The sequence below is a fragment of the Acipenser ruthenus genome, chromosome 2, assembly GCF_902713425.1.
Source record: "Acipenser ruthenus chromosome 2, fAciRut3.2 maternal haplotype, whole genome shotgun sequence".
Classification (NCBI taxonomy): domain Eukaryota; kingdom Metazoa; phylum Chordata; class Actinopteri; order Acipenseriformes; family Acipenseridae; genus Acipenser; species Acipenser ruthenus.
Window position 1 is genome coordinate 7,086,924 of NC_081190.1, and position 17,451 is coordinate 7,104,374.

The window sequence follows — 17,451 nt, forward strand, 5'->3', positions numbered from 1 at the left end:
AATATAACTATTTCCTAACCAAACATGCATGTATACATAACCTTGTAAGAGCTATTCGACGTACTAGTCTACAGTAAGAACCAATTTCTGCGTGGCAAACCAACTTTTTGACCCCCGCCCCCATCCATTCACAGATATCTGCTTAATTAGCATTTAGCTTAGCTAGCCGGGGCTCTCATAAACGCCGTTCAGACTGCGGTACGCTGTATCCCCGTCTCAGGTGTTATTGTAGCACTGCATGGCCGTCACCAGTCTCATTGCTTTAGCTTTGTGTCCAGTGAGATCATTCGATTCACGTTCAACCTGATGAGCCTTTGTTATGGTTCACTGACGTCAGGCGATCCGGATTGTGCAGACTGTCGGTTTTCTTTTTTCCAACTACTGTTGTGATTGAATATTAACTTGCAGCTCTGTGCAGTCGACGACACGGTTGCATTTTCTATTGCTGACCTACGGCGGGGGTACTTCAGCATTATATTCCACAGGCAGTCGACAACGTGGAGCGCCTCGTTATGAATGAGCGGTGGGGGGCGAAATACATTTTCTTTTGATGCCGTTCGAGGGGACGCTGAAATGGATTAGTGAGACCTTCTTTTGCACCAGATCCTAAAGCTGACTATGTAACCCCTCCAGCCTGCGCTGCACAAGGAGGCGACAATGTAAGTTTATGTGTTGTGTTGATGTCTGCGGAATTGCAAGAATAACCAAGACTCTGTAGTTAAACACAGTGTTTGTAAATTATTTAACACTTCTTATAATTGTTTTACATCACTTTTATTAAAGCATAATTCTGATGCTGATTCCTGAGATGTTGGGGTCTGGCCGGGTCGTTTACTTGTATTCATTCATTCATAATAAGAACAAAGCAGTGCCAAAGTTGAAGCTGGAATTAACTACAGCACCGTGCAAAACGCCTAGCTTAAAGGTGCAAAGTCCGTTACGATAAATTAATCGCTCCGTACAATGGTTAATCTGTTGAACCAGGTTCCAATGTTTATTGGAGTCACATTTTACTAAACAGCCGCCGTGTTCAGTGAGGTTGCATTATATTCTGTGTACCCGAGTACCGCACATGAACGCCCTGAGCTTTCATTCCCCTCGTACTTTTTTTGTCATATGCATAGTGTGTGTCAGTGACCGCCTTGTTATTATAAGGGAACTCCATAGCTGGACAATCCAGCTGGCGTGTTTATGGTGCTGGATTCGCAGCGGGGAATTGAGTTAACTGTGCCTGTCCATAGTGAAGGGCAGTGCTGGGAAGCCAGTTTACCCAAGCCTGGAGCCAGCTCTGCTGTACCACCCCCTTAGTGGGGGATGGAGCAGTTCAGGCTGGTACGGTCTCTCTAATTGCTGGACTCTCTTTTTGAAACTGCCTGCAGAGGTGCGTCCAAAATACTGATTTATTTGCACAGCACTTTTGCAGTTTCTTTGTGCTATTCCAATGCATGTACCCATGTTTTATCACAATTCCAACAGTTTTAACCGGGACATTTTTAGTTCAACTTCATTGATAAGTTGCAATCCCTAACTTCCTTCAGACATTAATTTGTGCAATCTATTAAGCATGTTTCCTCATCGCTGCTTACAATGGCATCATTATATTCAGATTTGCTGGTAATTGTCTCGTGGTGTATTTCAAAGCCACTATCAGCTTACTTGTATACATGTCAAACAATGCTCACACTGTGACCAAAACTACTTGCTAACTGTCTGGTTCCAATTCAAAACAGAAGGAATGTCTACTGTGGACCGCGGTGCACCAGAGAAGTTCAATCAAGCTATTTCTGGAATTTCTTTTGGTTTTATTATTATTATTTTATGCTTTACTGCACTTTTTGCTATGCTTTTACCACAAACGTTTATAATGGCCTGCGATGTCCAGCCTACACAGTACGAATAATGCACAACTGCAAAACGCTCAGTCAGAATTTTAGGGTAAAACTAGAAGCAGCTATAGGTGTGTTCTGTGTTGACTGTATTTCTGTGCACTGTTTTGTGTTGTGTTTTGTGTTTACTATACGGATGCGTTCTGTGTTGACTGTATTCATTCTGCGCAGGTCTGTTCGTATTGTGGCTCTGGGCAATGAGAAAGACAGGTTGCTGGAGGATGGTCAGCATCAGTCCAGTTTGCTCTGGACCTATCTGGGTAGAAGCGCTGGTGTTCATGACAGAAGGGACAATGTGTTGCTCAGCTCTGCCCCCCACACCACATTCCCTGCGTTCACCGAATACCAGGCTTGTGTGTTTGGAGATGTCCGGGTGGTGGTCCATGACTGCCCAAGCTGGGTGAGTAGAAGCTGCTTCATCACAACACATCTTCTCCGTTCTTATCCTGAAGGGGATGCTGGTGGAGGTCGCTGTACGCATGTCACACTGGGCGTGTTTACAGGAATCTGGAGATCCCGCTTATCCAGTTGAGTCATGACATTTGGTGTTAGCTTTACCTGGATTTAGCTCGTTATTGAGAATCTAGAATTCTAGGGATATATAGGGGTGCATACATCCCTCTGTCTGTATGTCACACTTATATTTGTTCATATATCTGGAGAATCCCTTCTCAAATTGTGATTAAACATGTCCTTGCTAAACCTCATTCTGTTCCTTTCTGTACATACTGTTGATATGTCATGGTGACTTTTAGGAGTTGTTAATACACTTAGAAGGGAGGGACAATTTATTTATATCAAATAGATGATCATTTCAATAATTTACTTAGTTGAGTCTGTGCTGAAACCCAGGACAGGTTTCAAGCTGTCAAAGGAGTTCAAAGGAGTTTAATGTTTTAATGAATCCTGAATCGTACAGATAGTTAACTGAAATCCCTGTCTAGCACAAAAAGAGGGATGTTCAAGTATATCCAGATAGGAGGTATTTCTACTTTTTCTTCCATCTCCTGTAATGTTTTTGTGGATAGAAAGCACTCTTAGTAACAAAAACTGGAAATGATCACACTTAAAAGTACATTTATTTAAAAGGATTTTCAAGTTCTTTGAACTACTGGTATTTTATTTTATTCAGAAAATAATGGTACAAATTATGTGTTACAGTCTCCATTGTTACAAAAGTCTCCATTGTTTTGTATTCAGCACACAATGTAAATTGGTTTATCTGCTCGTTGCGTGTGTTTGAAAGCTAGCTATTGTTCATAACACCCTCAGAAAATGAATGCTAAGGGCGTCTGCTAAGAAATAAAAAATAACAATAATATACTCCTTAATGTGCATTTATACTGTACATATTAAACATTTACATTGAAATACAGGGCCCTGTTCGCAAAACTTTGACTCTTTTTTTGAGATGTGTTCTATAAAATTCTATTCATGAGCTGCAAGCGTGGTTTAATTGGTCAAAATGGGCTTTGAAACAACGGCCCTTATCGAAACATTCCTTAAAAGCAGTGTAGACATGGGCAGCAGTGTTCATAAACACACGCTGACATGCGCACACAAACACAATGTCAGCCGAAACCAGGCACTCCATTTGCATTTGTCCATAATAGGCAAATGTCCTCATTGCCTGGGCCTGTGTTGCAGTAAACAGCCCTGTTATCATTTGAAGGGCCTCTGCATCTCTTCACTGAGTCCGGGAGAAAGGAGGACATGACTTGAATCGCATGCTTTGAGAAGGTGAAAATATTCACACACAATTATAACTGCACAATGCTGAGAGGATATTAAAGCTTATGAACAGGAAGGGAACTGTAATCTTTTACTTGCAGTAGCTGTAAACACAGGTGCGTATTTCTTCCTAATCAAGGACACAACTGAATGGTATCCAGGCAGCTTGAAACACAGCTGCACTGTAGCTTATTCCACAGGCTTTTCATTCAGCGAGGTGGACAGAGGCTTGACTGTTGTGTGCAGCACAGGGTTAATGAATCCGGGCAGCCAGGATGCTGTGGCAGGTGACCTTTGTTTGGCCGGGCTGCTTGTTAGAAACATTCTACTTAACGTGGAGAAAACAACTTGCAGCATGCAGCTAGAGCTCCCAACATTCCACACATTAAAGAAATACATTTCATTGAATTCAGCTTTGTGTGTTTCCCACAGTATTAAGTTAATTTTTAATAAAAAAAAATAAAACATTCCTGGATCCCCAGTGTTAGTCAAAAGTGGGCCCCATAGTAAAAGCATAGCGAAGTATAATTAAGCACAGCGAAAGTGTGGTTAAGCATATGTAAGCATTTTAGAGCCCAGAGAGGTATGGTAAATTTATTAGTTACGGGGGGGTGGGGTTAAAAAGATTTACAAAGGTAAACTTTCTTTCTAAGGCTTTCTCTAGAGCTCTTAGGCTGGAGCCATGATGTGCAGACTGCCTATTGATTCAAGCACCAACTGTGACTAGCTGCAGGTGACAAACCCCGGATTGACTAATTGTGTGGTTTTCAAAAACAAAGTGTCTGGAATGTGCTTGTCCTAATCCAGTGCAGCTGTGTGAAGGCTGTTAGTCTAAACAGCCATAGTAATTAATAACATCTTCACAGCCAACCTTAGCGGAAACAGTGCAGCTTCCTGTGTCCAGTGAAAACAGGGATTGGGAGACGTTTGCTTCATGAATCTTACAGCACATTAATAAAGCCTTTTTGTGCAATTATTGTAGCTATAAAATATGCTTTCAAAATTGCAGTTTTGAAATAGGGCTAAAATACACTTCAGCACTAATATGAATTTATTTGTAAACAAATAGATATGACACAGCAAGTCAATTATGACTGACAAATCAGGGTTATTTTTTAGCTATAATCTAATAGTGAAATAAACACAGCACTTCATGTTCTTTTCTGTCCTGGGTGTTCCTTTACAGAGGGTGTCAATGCTGTGCCCTTCAGCGCTGGCAACGCTGGGCACTAGATGTGACGATTCTGGAGGTGGCGCGGGGCACTCTAGCTGTCGCAACCCTGCGCATTCTAGCTGTGGCGACGGTGGCGCGGGGAACTCCAGCTGTGGTGATGCTGGCAGTGACGCATGGCACTCCGGCAGTGGCAATGCTGGGCATTCCGGCAGTGGCAACGCAGGCAGTGGTGACGCTGGCAGCTGTGATGCTGGGCACTCCGACAGTGGTGCTGGCAGCATTGCGAGCGCTGAGCCCTCTGGACATGGATGTGCGGCTGGCTTTTGGTGTGCTCCCGTCAGTAGCAGGTGTAGCGGCTGCCCTGCTGGAAGCTCCTCCCCTTTCGGCTCTGGAGACGACAGTGACTTCTCCCCCTTCTGGGGCGCTGGAGACTGCTCCCCCTTCTGGGGCGCTGGAGACGGCTCCCCCTTCCGGGGGCGCTGGAGACGACTTCCCCTTCCGGGGGCGCTGGAGACGGCTCCCCCTTCCGGGGGCGCTGGAGACGGCTCCCCCTTCTGGGGTCGCTGGAGACGGCTCCCCCTTCCGGGGTCGCTGGAGACGTCTCCCCCTTCCGGGAGCGCTAGAGACGTCTCCCCCTTCCGGGGGCGCTGCAGATGTCTCCCCCTTCCGGGAGCGCTAGAGACGGCTCCCCCTTCCGGGGCTGCTGGAGACGGCTCCCCCTTCATGGGGCGCTGGAGACTGCTCCCCCTTCTGGGGCGTTGGAGACGGCTCCCCCGTCCGGGGTCACTGGAGACGTCGTCCCCTTCCGGGGTCACTGGAGACGTTTCCCCCTTCCGGGAGCGCTGGAGACGGCTCCCCCTTCCGGGGCTGCTGGAGACGGCTCCCCCTTCCGGGGCTGCTGGAGACGTCTCCCCCTTCCGGGGCTGCTGGAGACGGCTCCCCCTTCCGGGGGCGCTGGAGACGGCTCCCCCTTCCGGGGCTGCTGGAGACGTCTCCCCCTTCCGGGAGCGCTGGAGACGGCTCCCCCTTCCGGGGGCGCTGGAGACGGCTCCCCCTTCCGGGGCTGCTGGAGACGGCTCCCCCTTCCGGGGCTGCTGGAGACGGCTCCCCCTTCCAGGGGCGCTGGAGACGGCTCCCCCTTCCAGGGCTGCTGGAGACGTCTCCCCCTTCCGGGAGCGCTAGAGACGTCTCCCCCTTCCGGGAGCGCTAGAGACGGCTCCCCCTTCCGGGGTCGCTGGAGACGTCTCCCCCTTCCGGGAGCGCTGGAGACGTCTCCCCCTTCCGGGAGCGCTGGAGACGGCTCCCCCTTCCGGGGGCGCTGGAGACGACTCCCCCTTCCGGGGGCGCTGGAGACGGCTCCCCCTTCCGGGGCTGCTGGAGACGGCTCCCCCTTCCGGGAGCGCTGGAGACGACTCCCCCTTCCGGGGGCGCTGGAGACGACTCCCCCTTCCGGGGGCGCTGGAGACGGCTCCCCCTTCCGGGGCTGCTGGAGACGGCTCCCCCTTCCGGGAGCGCTGGAGACGACTCCCCCTTCCGGGGGCGCTGGAGACGACTCCCCCTTCCGGGGCTGCTGGAGACGGCTCCCCCTTCCGGGGCTGCTGGAGACGGCTCCCCCTTCCGGGGCTGCTGGAGACGGCTCCCCCTTCCGGGGCTGCTGGAGACGTCGTCCCCTTCCGGGGCTGCTGGAGACGGCTCCCCCTTCCGGGGCGCTGGAGACGACTCCCCCTTCCGGGGGCGCTGGAGACGGCTCCCCCTTCCGGGGGCACTGGAGACTGCCCCCCCTTCTGGGGCGTTGGAGACGGCTCCCCCGTCCGGGGGCGCTGGAGACGGCTCCCCCTTCCGGGGCTGCTGGAGACGTCTCCCCCTTCCGGGAGCGCTGGAGACGGCTCCCCCTTCCGGGGGCGCTGGAGACGGCTCCCCCTTCCGGGGCTGCTGGAGACGGCTCCCCCTTCCGGGGCTGCTGGAGACGGCTCCCCCTTCCGGGGCTGCTGGAGACGTCTCCCCCTTCCGGGGCTGCTGGAGACGGCTCCCCCTTCCGGGGCTGCTGGAGACGGCTCCCCCTTCCAGGGGCGCTGGAGACGTCGTCCCCTTCCGGGGCTGCTGGAGACGGCTCCCCCTTCCGGGGCTCCCCCTTCCGGGGCACTGGAGACGACTCCCCCTTCCGGGGGCGCTGGAGACGGCTCCCCCTTCTGGGGGCACTGGAGACTGCCCCCCCTTCTGGGGCGTTGGAGACGGCTCCCCCTTCCGGGGCTGCTGGAGACGGCTCCCCCTTCCGGGGGTGCTGGAGACGGCTCCCCCTTCCGGGGCTCCTGGAGACGGCTCCCCCTTCCGGGGGCGCTAGAGACGGCTCCCCCTTCCGGGGGCGCTGGAGACGACTCCCCCTTCCGGGGCTGCTGGAGACGGCTCCCCCTTCCGGGGCTGCTGGAGACGACTCCCCCTTCCGGGGGCACTGGAGACGTCGTCCCCTTCCGGGGTTACTGGAGACGGCTCCCCCTTCCGGGGGCGCTGGAGACGGCTCCCCCTTCCGGGGCTGCTGGAGACGGCTCCCCCTTCCGGGGGCGCTGGAGACGGCTCCCCCTTCCGGGGGCGCTGGAGACGTCTCCCCCTTCCGGGGTCACTGGAGACGGCTCCCCCTTCCGGGGCGCTGGAGACGGCTTACCTTTGGGCAGGCAGCTGTTCCACTTCCTCTTGGAGGGGGCAGCAGGCCACAGAAGCAAGGCACCAACCTTTGTCCTTGAGGCAGACGAGACAGGCCGCCATCCCCCAGCACTGGGAAGGAGGAGGGGCCGTCTTCAGCATTTGCGGGACAGTCGTTTTGGAGAGTCATTCCTCAGCTGACCACCTCGTCCCGATAGAAGGCCTCCGTGAAGAGGGGTCTTCATATGGGCACTCCACAAATGGGAACCCCTTCTGCCTCCAACCAGCATTGCTCTTCATTCCAGACCTCCATTATCTTGTGACCAAGTGCTCAAAAAACCACAAAAAAAATACAAAAATTACAGCACACACCTAAACACCACCATTTCTCCTTCCTTATATACATGTGATCACTCCACAATTAGCACCAATTACCTAATTGGAGAATGGCCACACCTGTGATTGCTGGCAGGGAAAAATATAACCCCATCCCTGCCAACCTTGCATTCCTACACACAGACTATTTACAGCCACACCATCCGATACCTGATTTGTGAAAGCAATGCAGAATATATTAAAGTTCATGTCTCCCTTTTCACAAAAATCATGTTCACTGTCTCTCAAGGGCCAAGCATTGCACTATAGAGCCCGGTGTTTTTATTGGAAAGTAAATAAGGCTGTCTGAAACCCTTTCTTTTCTTTTAGGATCTCTTCGACAATGACTGGTACAGCTCTCGCAATGTGGTTGGACAGGCGGACATTATTGTCATTAAATATTCAATCAATGACAAACCTGCATTTCAAGAAGTGAAGGAAACTTACACTCCAATGATTAAAAGACTATTAAACCAGTGTACAGTGCCAATTATCATTGCTGCCGTGGGAGCCAGACAAAACGGTAAGCGCTGTTACCTTTCTTGCCATTGTATGAAGTGTATAGGGATGTAACCGCAGACTAAATGTAAACTTTTTAAACTTGTATACAGAGCAAGTACAATGGCTGTGTTCTTGCAGTGTACTCTCACTATCAGTCCAGCTGTAACTAGATGTTTTTTAGTACATGTATTCTCACCAGCTGGGAATGAACTCCCCTTCGAAGAGGATGGAGTGGAGACAGTCATGTATACCTCACACCTCACTCATTTGTCATCTGCCTGGACAACCGCTTATCCAATTGTCATGAAACTTGGGATTACCATTCCTTATGTTATTGAGGAGATCATATTCTGGAAAAATACTGAGGTGTCTGTCTGTTCATTCGTCCATCCAGCTTTGTCACCCTTACATATTTGCATATGTCTTGAGATTCGCTTATAAAATTGCACTTCAACATTTCATTGCAAATTCTTCTCCTGTGCATTCTGTGTATATATGGCTGTGGTGGGGATGTATGTTAGTCACGTCCTTGATGTGTGTTAGTCACGTGCTTGATGTATGTTAGTCACGTCCTTGATGTGTGTTAGTCACGTGCTTGATGTGTGTTAGTCACGTGCTTGATGTATGTTAGTCACGTGCTTGATGTGTGTTAGTCACGTGCTTGATGTGTGTTAGTCACGTGCTTGATGTGTGTTAGTCACGTCCTTGATGTGTGTTAGTCACGTCCTTGATGTGTGTTAGTCACGTCCTTGATGTGTGTTAGTCACGTGCTTGTTACTCCTGCTCAGTCTTCGCTTTTCTATTCCCACCTTCACAGCAGACAACTCAAACGCAGTTGTTTCCGAATGACACCTGCTGGATGGGTGTGAGCACAGCAGTAGAAAATAATACTGTGGGTAGAAAGGACAACCATGCGTTGAGGTGGCTCATGCAGTCGAAGATGGCTCATGCAGTCGAAGATGCAGAGGTTTATCCCGCTGGAGTTTAGGTTGATCAAGGCGTGTCTTACTATGTTTCTTCAGAGTATGGAGAACATTCCTGGATCCCCATACTAAATCCTGTGTTTTATCATTTTATATTAGCTCCCATTGATGCAATACCAAACATTGCCTTCAAAGCTGCCATTAACTGAAACAGCTTTCTAATGTGAAACAAGTACTAACTAAATAACTTCCACATTATGAAGGACGTTTGTCTTGTCAAAATTGCAGACTTCTTTTTTTAGACAGTGTCAGGATGTGAGGGGTGTGGTGTAGGTGGTGATGTCAGGTTTCAGGAAAGCAGTAAACAAAACAGGAATGCAGGGCAAAACTGCGCTGCTGCGCTTGTGTTTATTAATCAAAATAAAGACTTCAAACCATAAATAAATGGGCACGAGGGCCAAAGCAACAAAACAAAAATCAATACATAATAGTACCTCTACGTACACTATTACAGGAAGCAATTGTAACACTCTCAGTGTCTCTGCAAACCACTCCACACAGGCAAAGGACTTTTATAGCCTGTGGCTGGAGCCCATTTAATCAATAATTAACAGTTACCTAATTAAGGCTCCAGCCACATTCTTATATGTGTTTCTGGCAGGGAGGAATTTAACCCCCTCCCTGCCAATAATAATAATAAATAATAATAGAAACAAATACATTTATACAAAAACTGAAGTAAATCAGAACTGACAGTAATAGTGTTTGCGTAAACACACCTAATCTGTGCTATCGTTCTACTGCTTGTTTTCACTGCATTCAATATTCCTAACTCGGTTGGAATGACTAAATAAAAAAAATACAAAAATAATAATAATAAAGCCACAGTTTTTGTACTTTTCATTTTCAACAATATAAAATGTGTGCTCCAGTGTTGCCAGGGATATAGGAATATTCCTATTATTACCATAATAAGTTTTTGGAGAGGTTACCTGCATAGTAACAGAAGTTAACGTGAAACAAAGAGGCTATATTTGTTGCTTGACTTGTGAACTGTACCGTAGTTTGTGTGAACGATTTCAGGTTTAATTTCCAGGTTTAATATCTGACAAGACTATGGGCCTGATTTTCAAAAGGGGCAAAATGATTTTTAATACCTGATTTTATGTAACTAAATCAAGTTGTTTCTATTTTTCAGGGTTCAACAGGTGGATACATGGCACATTTTATATCAACCCTTCGAAAGCCACATGTTTAGTGACCCAAATCAAGTTTTAGAAATCACTTTGCGTCCTATTTCTTATTTGTCCCCTTTTGAAAATCAGGCCCTATATGTATAGGAAATTCTCTTAACACTACCTCTGGAAATAGTGTGTACAGTCGCCGTCATTTTTAACCAAAAGAGGAATTGACGAATCTCAACCACCTTCTAAAAAAAGAAAGCCTTTGTATCATAAATACAGTCCAGAATATTCAGCACTGGTATTTACATTTACAGGATCTGAGGAAGACCCAAAGCCCCAGTGCGGTATCTGTCAGGAGGTTTTGTCAAACTAAGCTCTTAAGCCATTTATCTACAAAGCACTAAGAATGTGGGGGGAAAAAACACACAGCACTTTTTTAAACAAAAGAAACAGGAACTTTGCCATAAGCATCTTTAAATGCGCAAAATGACAACATTGCTTGATGAACTGGTAGTGGAGATTCAATCCCAGGGATCACATTAAGTTAGGTATGTTACATAAATACTTTACTTTCTACGTGTGCTTCTGCATGTACACATTAAAAATGTGTGGCAAGTGGTCCGTGGGAAAAATCCAAACACCATTGAAAAAGGTTGGGAACCACTGCGCTGTTATAATCCTCAGTGCTGTTTATAAACTGAGTATAAACCTTTTTTTATGGTCAAAGGGTCATGTGAACTGAAAACTTAATTTAATAATGCAAAATGTGCTTTAAAAAAAAAAAAGAATTTCCTTTAAACAATCCTTGAAGTTTTGTGAACAAGGACCATTATTGCTCAGGTCCCTATCCAATATAATTATGTAAAAATGGACAGTTTGTTGTTGATTGTTTAAGTGCAGTTTTAACCAGGAGACCAAGTGGTAAGAACAGACTGACTAGTAATTCATGATTTTAAAATAGATTTATAAAGGAGTGTTAAACAAACAAGACTCTTTTTTTAAATTTTAATAATTGCATTTCATTCTTTGTGAGCGTAAGTGGTTTGTTATTTCCAGTTAGCAGTGTTAAGCACGCTAGAAGGACTGCAATCAGAAAGCTAATACTGCCTTGGATTGAAATAGGTTGCCCAAACATGTTGACATTCTCCAGGGAGCACTCCAGGTCATTCAGGAGTGCTTGGCTTTCATTAGCATGCAGTGCACGTGAGACCAGGCATTTCCAAAACAGTGTTCCCACAGCAGAGCTTCACATCCACACTGACCCCAAGGGAGCCGACCTGGAGTCATTAAACACGAGCTCCGTGTTAGTGGAGAGCTGGACAGCTTGAAATGAGTCTGAATGTGAGCCAAGAGTCTTGGCAACCCAGGCCCATATGCAATTGTGATGCAAAGAAATTGCATTGTAAAAGAAATAATAATTACTCAAACACACTCATTCTGTGACACGCAAACTGTCCATGTCCATAGTTTCATATAGTGGTAATAGAGCTATTGTGATGAAAAATACCAACTAACTTTAACACCCCCCCCCCCAAAAAAAACATGTCTAATATTGAAGATAAAAAATGTATTGCGTTGTTTGCCTATTGAAACACAAATATTTAGCTAATATTGTTTGACAGTAGCTTTGATTTAACTGGTTTTCAGAGGTGTCCGCATGAGGAAATAAAAATAAATACATGTATTACATTAAGTTTGCCTATTGAAAGACAAATATTTAGCTAATATTGTTTGACAGTCGCTTTGTTTTCAGAGGTGTCAGCATGAGGAGTGCTGCATCAGGACGAAGGCAATAACACAGGAAGCAGCTGCATTGTTTTATACACAGCTGTGCTGTTGAACTGTACTAGTTTAAGGTACAAGGACCTCCGACAAGGCTGCAAGGCTGTACGAGAAGCCTAGGCTGCAGTATATGTGTGTGGATGACAGATCTGACTCAAAGGAGTCCATAGCAGCTGACTGGAGCAGCCGCTTGTAGACTTGGACGGTGGGCTCAGGCTCACAGCAGGTAGGTAATGAATTTGAGCAGCTGTACACCTCTCCCTCTCTCCAGTTCCAATCCGTTCTATGCACAGAAATCAATGTGACGTCCTTACGCCTAGATAAACCTGGCTGTACTCTGTGGGCTGTCTTGTTCCAGCTTTAGTGTTGAATGTTGTTAGTAAGCTCTGAACAGTTAGAAGTCATGTCCCCATTGGAACCTATTAGCAGCAACTACACTTCTAATTCCGCTGAGTGTTGATCTCGTACTCTGAATGTTTAAATCACAGCAGGTTCTGCATTAACGGACTCAGTGGATTAATATCAGGTTTTCGTCTGTTTTTTATTTCGATTGAGAGTGTACTTTTATCTTGCACTCTTTGCATGATAGACCCGACTAGCTTCGCTTGCAGGCTTGACACAGCAAAGAGTGCGTGAGAAATACACTCGTGACTTGATTAGAGGTAGCCACCGAACACTTAGAAACATTCACAAGTGTGAAATAGGCGATTTGTGTCTGCACAAGTGGATTTGGCATCGCGCTGGCATGTTCTCCTGGTGTAACCAGGCCCCTTGGTGCTGTAGCTACTTAAACATTGCTGTGGATCGAGTCCACTCTGCAGTGACGTATGCTGATAGTGATGGCTTCCTACAAAAAGATACTGTATCCGCCGTGCCACAATTGATTGGAGGGCATGCCAACACTGTGATCAGGGCAGGCAATGTCCTGACCCAGTATTAGGTACGGGTCCTAGTAAGGTAGCCAGGCAGGGTGTGTGATTAACAGAAGTCAGTACCCTTAATGTACATCAAATGTCTCTACAATAGGGTTTCCCAAGGTTTAAATGAATGCTTCCAAGGACAGTATGCATGTAAGGACAGCTCAAATGAAAAATACAGTATGCTTAATTATTTATTTCTTGGCCGCCTTGTTTAGACTGTGGAAATAGTTTCATATTTAATGAGGCGAGGTCACCGGGTTCCTTATAATACAGGCTTTGAAAGATAGAAGCTTCAGGAGACAAGTGCAAGGAATTAAGTAAATGGAAGTAAAGCTTCAATTTTGCAGGATCATTTCACACCACACAACTAAAAATAAAAGTGCAGTCATTTGGTTAGAAAGAGAAATTGGAAAGCCAGCCAACTCTGAGCTGCAGATCTGAATTGGGCAGCTTTTAAACTTGTTAACCAAGGGGGCATTCCTTTGCCTCTTCTGGAAGAGCGGTACAGTCTGCTTCACTGTCCTCCTCTTCTGGAAGAGTGGTATGGTCTCAACCTTGTGGGAAAACACCATCAGCATGAGCCTTGATGGTGGAAATAGTTAGATTAGTTAGACCTTTACTATATATATATATATATATGTTGTAATTGTTTATCTTATCTTCTTTGCAACTATACAGACATGAATGCTGCTATTCAGTAAACCAGTGCTGAGATTCGAGCGTGTTCTTGTTTTATGTGAGTTACATATCATCTAGTCTTGAGCCCTTCAGCCCTGAAAGGCTACCCAAGACACTTAAACAAGATTAATATATTACAGATAAAAATAGGCTCAATCTGTTTTGCAGGAGTCCTGGACTGTGGCCAGAGTCTGCTGATCTGCAGGCTTCTGCTGATGTGCCATTGAGCAGAGGCAGGGCTGGAGTATTTCTTGTGATACTGGATAAACCCTCTCTGTCACTTGTACATACTGGTGTTTGCAGAGCCGAAATGTGTCTGTATGTGAGGATTTAAGGCATAGGAAAGGGCTGAGCTTGGAGGAGGGAAACTAATAGAAAGAATTTGAACTTGGCAGCTTGCAAATCGTTGTGCTCGTTGATATTTTAATAGTTATGGCTTTGAGATGGCAATCTGGGATTGGGTGTGTTTCTTTCCTCCATCATTATGAAGTTAATGAAGCTTTCCGATTTTGATATTCGCAGTTAGGCCATTTTGATGTATACTGTTCTTTACGATTGACCCTTCACTAATGCAGTGCCGTCACTGTGATTAGTTATGTGCAAGACTGACTGCAAAATAATGAGGGAGCACAAAAATGAGAAACAGGAAAACACCCAGAACAAGAGTTTACATGTCAAAATGCAAAATAACATTTCTGAGGGGTTCTGCTTTTGATTGTGTATTCAGTGATCGCTTGCCCTGTTCTTTACATGCACATCCTAAGATCTGCAGGGTGTCCTGTGGCATCTGTTCCTCTGGCTGATTGCACATGAAGAGATACCCACAGCAGCGCTGTACGCATTCATGTATTTGAACTTCCATAGGAACGACTGTAACCCTTCTTTCACACGTGTGCTTTTAATCTAGCTCATATTCATGGTTAGCTCTGTGTTAGATTAGCTACAGAATGGGTAAAACTGAAAGGGTTAGAGGTGAATGAGGGCCCATTGGTTGCTAAAAGGGGAAGGAAGTGGCTGCAGAGGCTTTCGATATCTGAAAGGTGTCATTCAATACACAGAGGGGCCCAGTTGCTGAATGTAGGTTGTGAGCATGCAGTATTAACCAACCCAGTTTAGAGTTTGTCGCCACTTTATGTTGTCTTAGTACATACAGTATGTGTGTTACCCTGCCTAGTGGCTTAGTTGACCTATTTCAAGATTATACAAGTTTAGACTGTTAGTGTTAATCTTTTTCAACTGTGTCTGACTGATCTCCCAGTGCAGATAACACAAGCTACAGGCTTCTGCATACTTCCCAAAGTGAAAAGACAGAGTTCAAGTAAAGTTAATTCTCACGCAGCATGGATTGTGTGGAGCAACTTGTTCTTAGAAATCATTTTTTTCAGTAAAAATTCAAGCCTGCGATGCAAATCTTTGATCCTACATCTGTTGTGGTGATGTCTATTTATTTTTTAAACCTTTTGCTCTAGTGTTGAGTTGGGATTTTGTATTGTGTCTCACTACAGGATCCTGTATGTCATTATTTGATATCCCACTTTCCCATTATCTGCCTCAGCAAGGACATATTTGCAGCTTACACTGGTAATTTGCTGGAGATATATGGCTTGGACATGTTCCAACAACTGGAACCAGTAAAAAAAAGTCTGCTTCTCTTGAGAATGTGACATTAAGACTATTTCTGAACTTTAAGGACTGGTTTATTGGTTATTTCTAGGGTGATGTGTATATTCATATGGGGATTTTTATGTCTAGTAGATTGCAATGTTTTTTAAGAAACATTACATGTGAAATAAAGGTAGTATAAATCCATTACAGTTGGGTTTTGGATTGAAGGTGTTTCTGCTGTAGGTAACCCTTTTATTTCTTGTGTTCTGTGTCTTTCACTATTGCTATTTTAGTTTATATTATCATTTACCAGGCTGGGGTCTGCAGCAGTTGTTTCTGTCCCTGTTACAGCTGTGAGTTAGTAAATCTCTATATGAAATCACCGTTGCATAGGGGACAGAAACTCCACTCTTGAGTGGTCATTTTTAAACCACCTCAAAAATACATGGTTGCATACGTTACAGTGCAGGGACAAACCTGGGTGTTTTCATGTTTTGAATATTCTTTCAAAATTGAAATGAATAATCAAATAGTCTTCAATTTTGAAATAGCTGGAACCCCATCAACTGTAAAGTCAGTTGTATATTTTGTGATCCGGTAAAACCCGTCTAATCCGACCCCTCTGCAAACCGGCATTCTGTAGAATTGACGTTAATGGCATGATCCCCTCTCTGGCATGATTGGTAAGTCTTGTCTGCCTAAAACCAATGGGAATGTGACTGTGCAGTCCAGCACCAAGTCTTGCGATTTCTTTTCTAGTTTATAATGAAGTATGTTTTGTAAATGTGCACATTTTCCGCAGGTATGGTTCAGTAAAATATTAATGAGAAAGTGAAATGAATACAGTAATTGATTTGCAGGGTATACCTGCACAGCACTTGTTCAAATAATTTGTAACAGGTTTTATTGTATAAACGTATCATTTATGCCACTGAAAATATTTCAAGCAGTGTTTGTACTGTATAAATATTCAAATATTTATCCCAGAACTATAGGAGTTAATACTAGGGATCCCAAACAAATCCCAACCTTAAGATGGTACTCCAGTTTATCGAGCTCATATTACCATTCGGGACAAAACTCAAATATATTTCCCTTATCTCAACTCAAGTAATGTCGCACAACTTGGGCTGCTGCTGTGGGAAATTCTACAGTAACTCCAGGTTCCCAAGGAAAACCACTGATTCATAGAGGACCAAGGACTATCTTTTTTTTTTTTCCCAGAACTTCTTTTTTAAATGACCAGTACTGGCCTTTGTGAAAGACAGTGAATAGCACAGCCTGTTGAATTGCAGTATGTGGGAAGCACAACATATGATATTTGAAATATTTGAAAAATGCATAACCAGAAACCAAAGTTGTTTCATTGTATTGTTGTGTTTTTTTTTTTCTTCTTTTTTTGGTCATAGAAACTGTTCCCACATGAAATCCCCCCCCCCCCCCACCCCCCACAAACCATTATTTGCTTTGAGATTAAATTGAGTGCAGTTAACCTTAAAAGCTCCAGTGTCCTACACAGTGGGCCCTATTCACAAAACTGTAGAAGACTGTTTAGAGGAATGTTGTTTGAGAGGTTTTTTTAAATACCTTTTTGATAAATTTAAGTTTGCATTTAGAGGCCTGTTTTCAACTCTTTGGAGTTAGAAGTGTATTGTTGTGTTGTAAAGCACAGTTTAACCTAATAGAATGATCGAAACATATTTAAAAAGAGCAGTCCTTGTCTTCTGTCTTCTCTGTAAGCCTTGTGCTGATACACACACACACACACACACACACACACACTTTCATTAATACGATGGAGCTCTTTCTCCTCAGATGAAGGACCTCCCTGCACCTGCCCCCTGTGCACCTCTGATAAAGGAGGCTGTGTCCCCACCTGCGAGGGCCTGCAGCTCTCTAAAGAACTGGGAGCCACCTATCTGGAGCTGCACACTCTCAATGACTTCTATGCAGGGAAATACTTTGGAGGAGTGGTAGGATGAAACGGTTGTGTAATTTTGTAATCGTCCAGCTTTATTGGGTTACATAGAGCTTTGTATTCATGTATTCAGCCAC

At 45.4% G+C, this 17,451-nt stretch overlaps 1 protein-coding gene across 1 annotated transcript in view; it reads left to right on the forward strand.

Moving 5' to 3' along the window:
• Positions 1-17,451, forward strand: part of LOC117403939 (rho-related BTB domain-containing protein 3-like) — a 26,388-nt gene continuing 8,937 nt past the window's right edge. The window contains exons 1-4 of the mRNA XM_034006441.3: positions 1-659; positions 2,058-2,286; positions 8,134-8,326; positions 17,212-17,369. Coding sequence (XP_033862332.3) covers positions 658-659; positions 2,058-2,286; positions 8,134-8,326; positions 17,212-17,369 — 582 coding nt within the window. The 5' untranslated portion in view covers positions 1-657. The remainder of the gene's footprint in view (positions 660-2,057; positions 2,287-8,133; positions 8,327-17,211; positions 17,370-17,451) is intronic.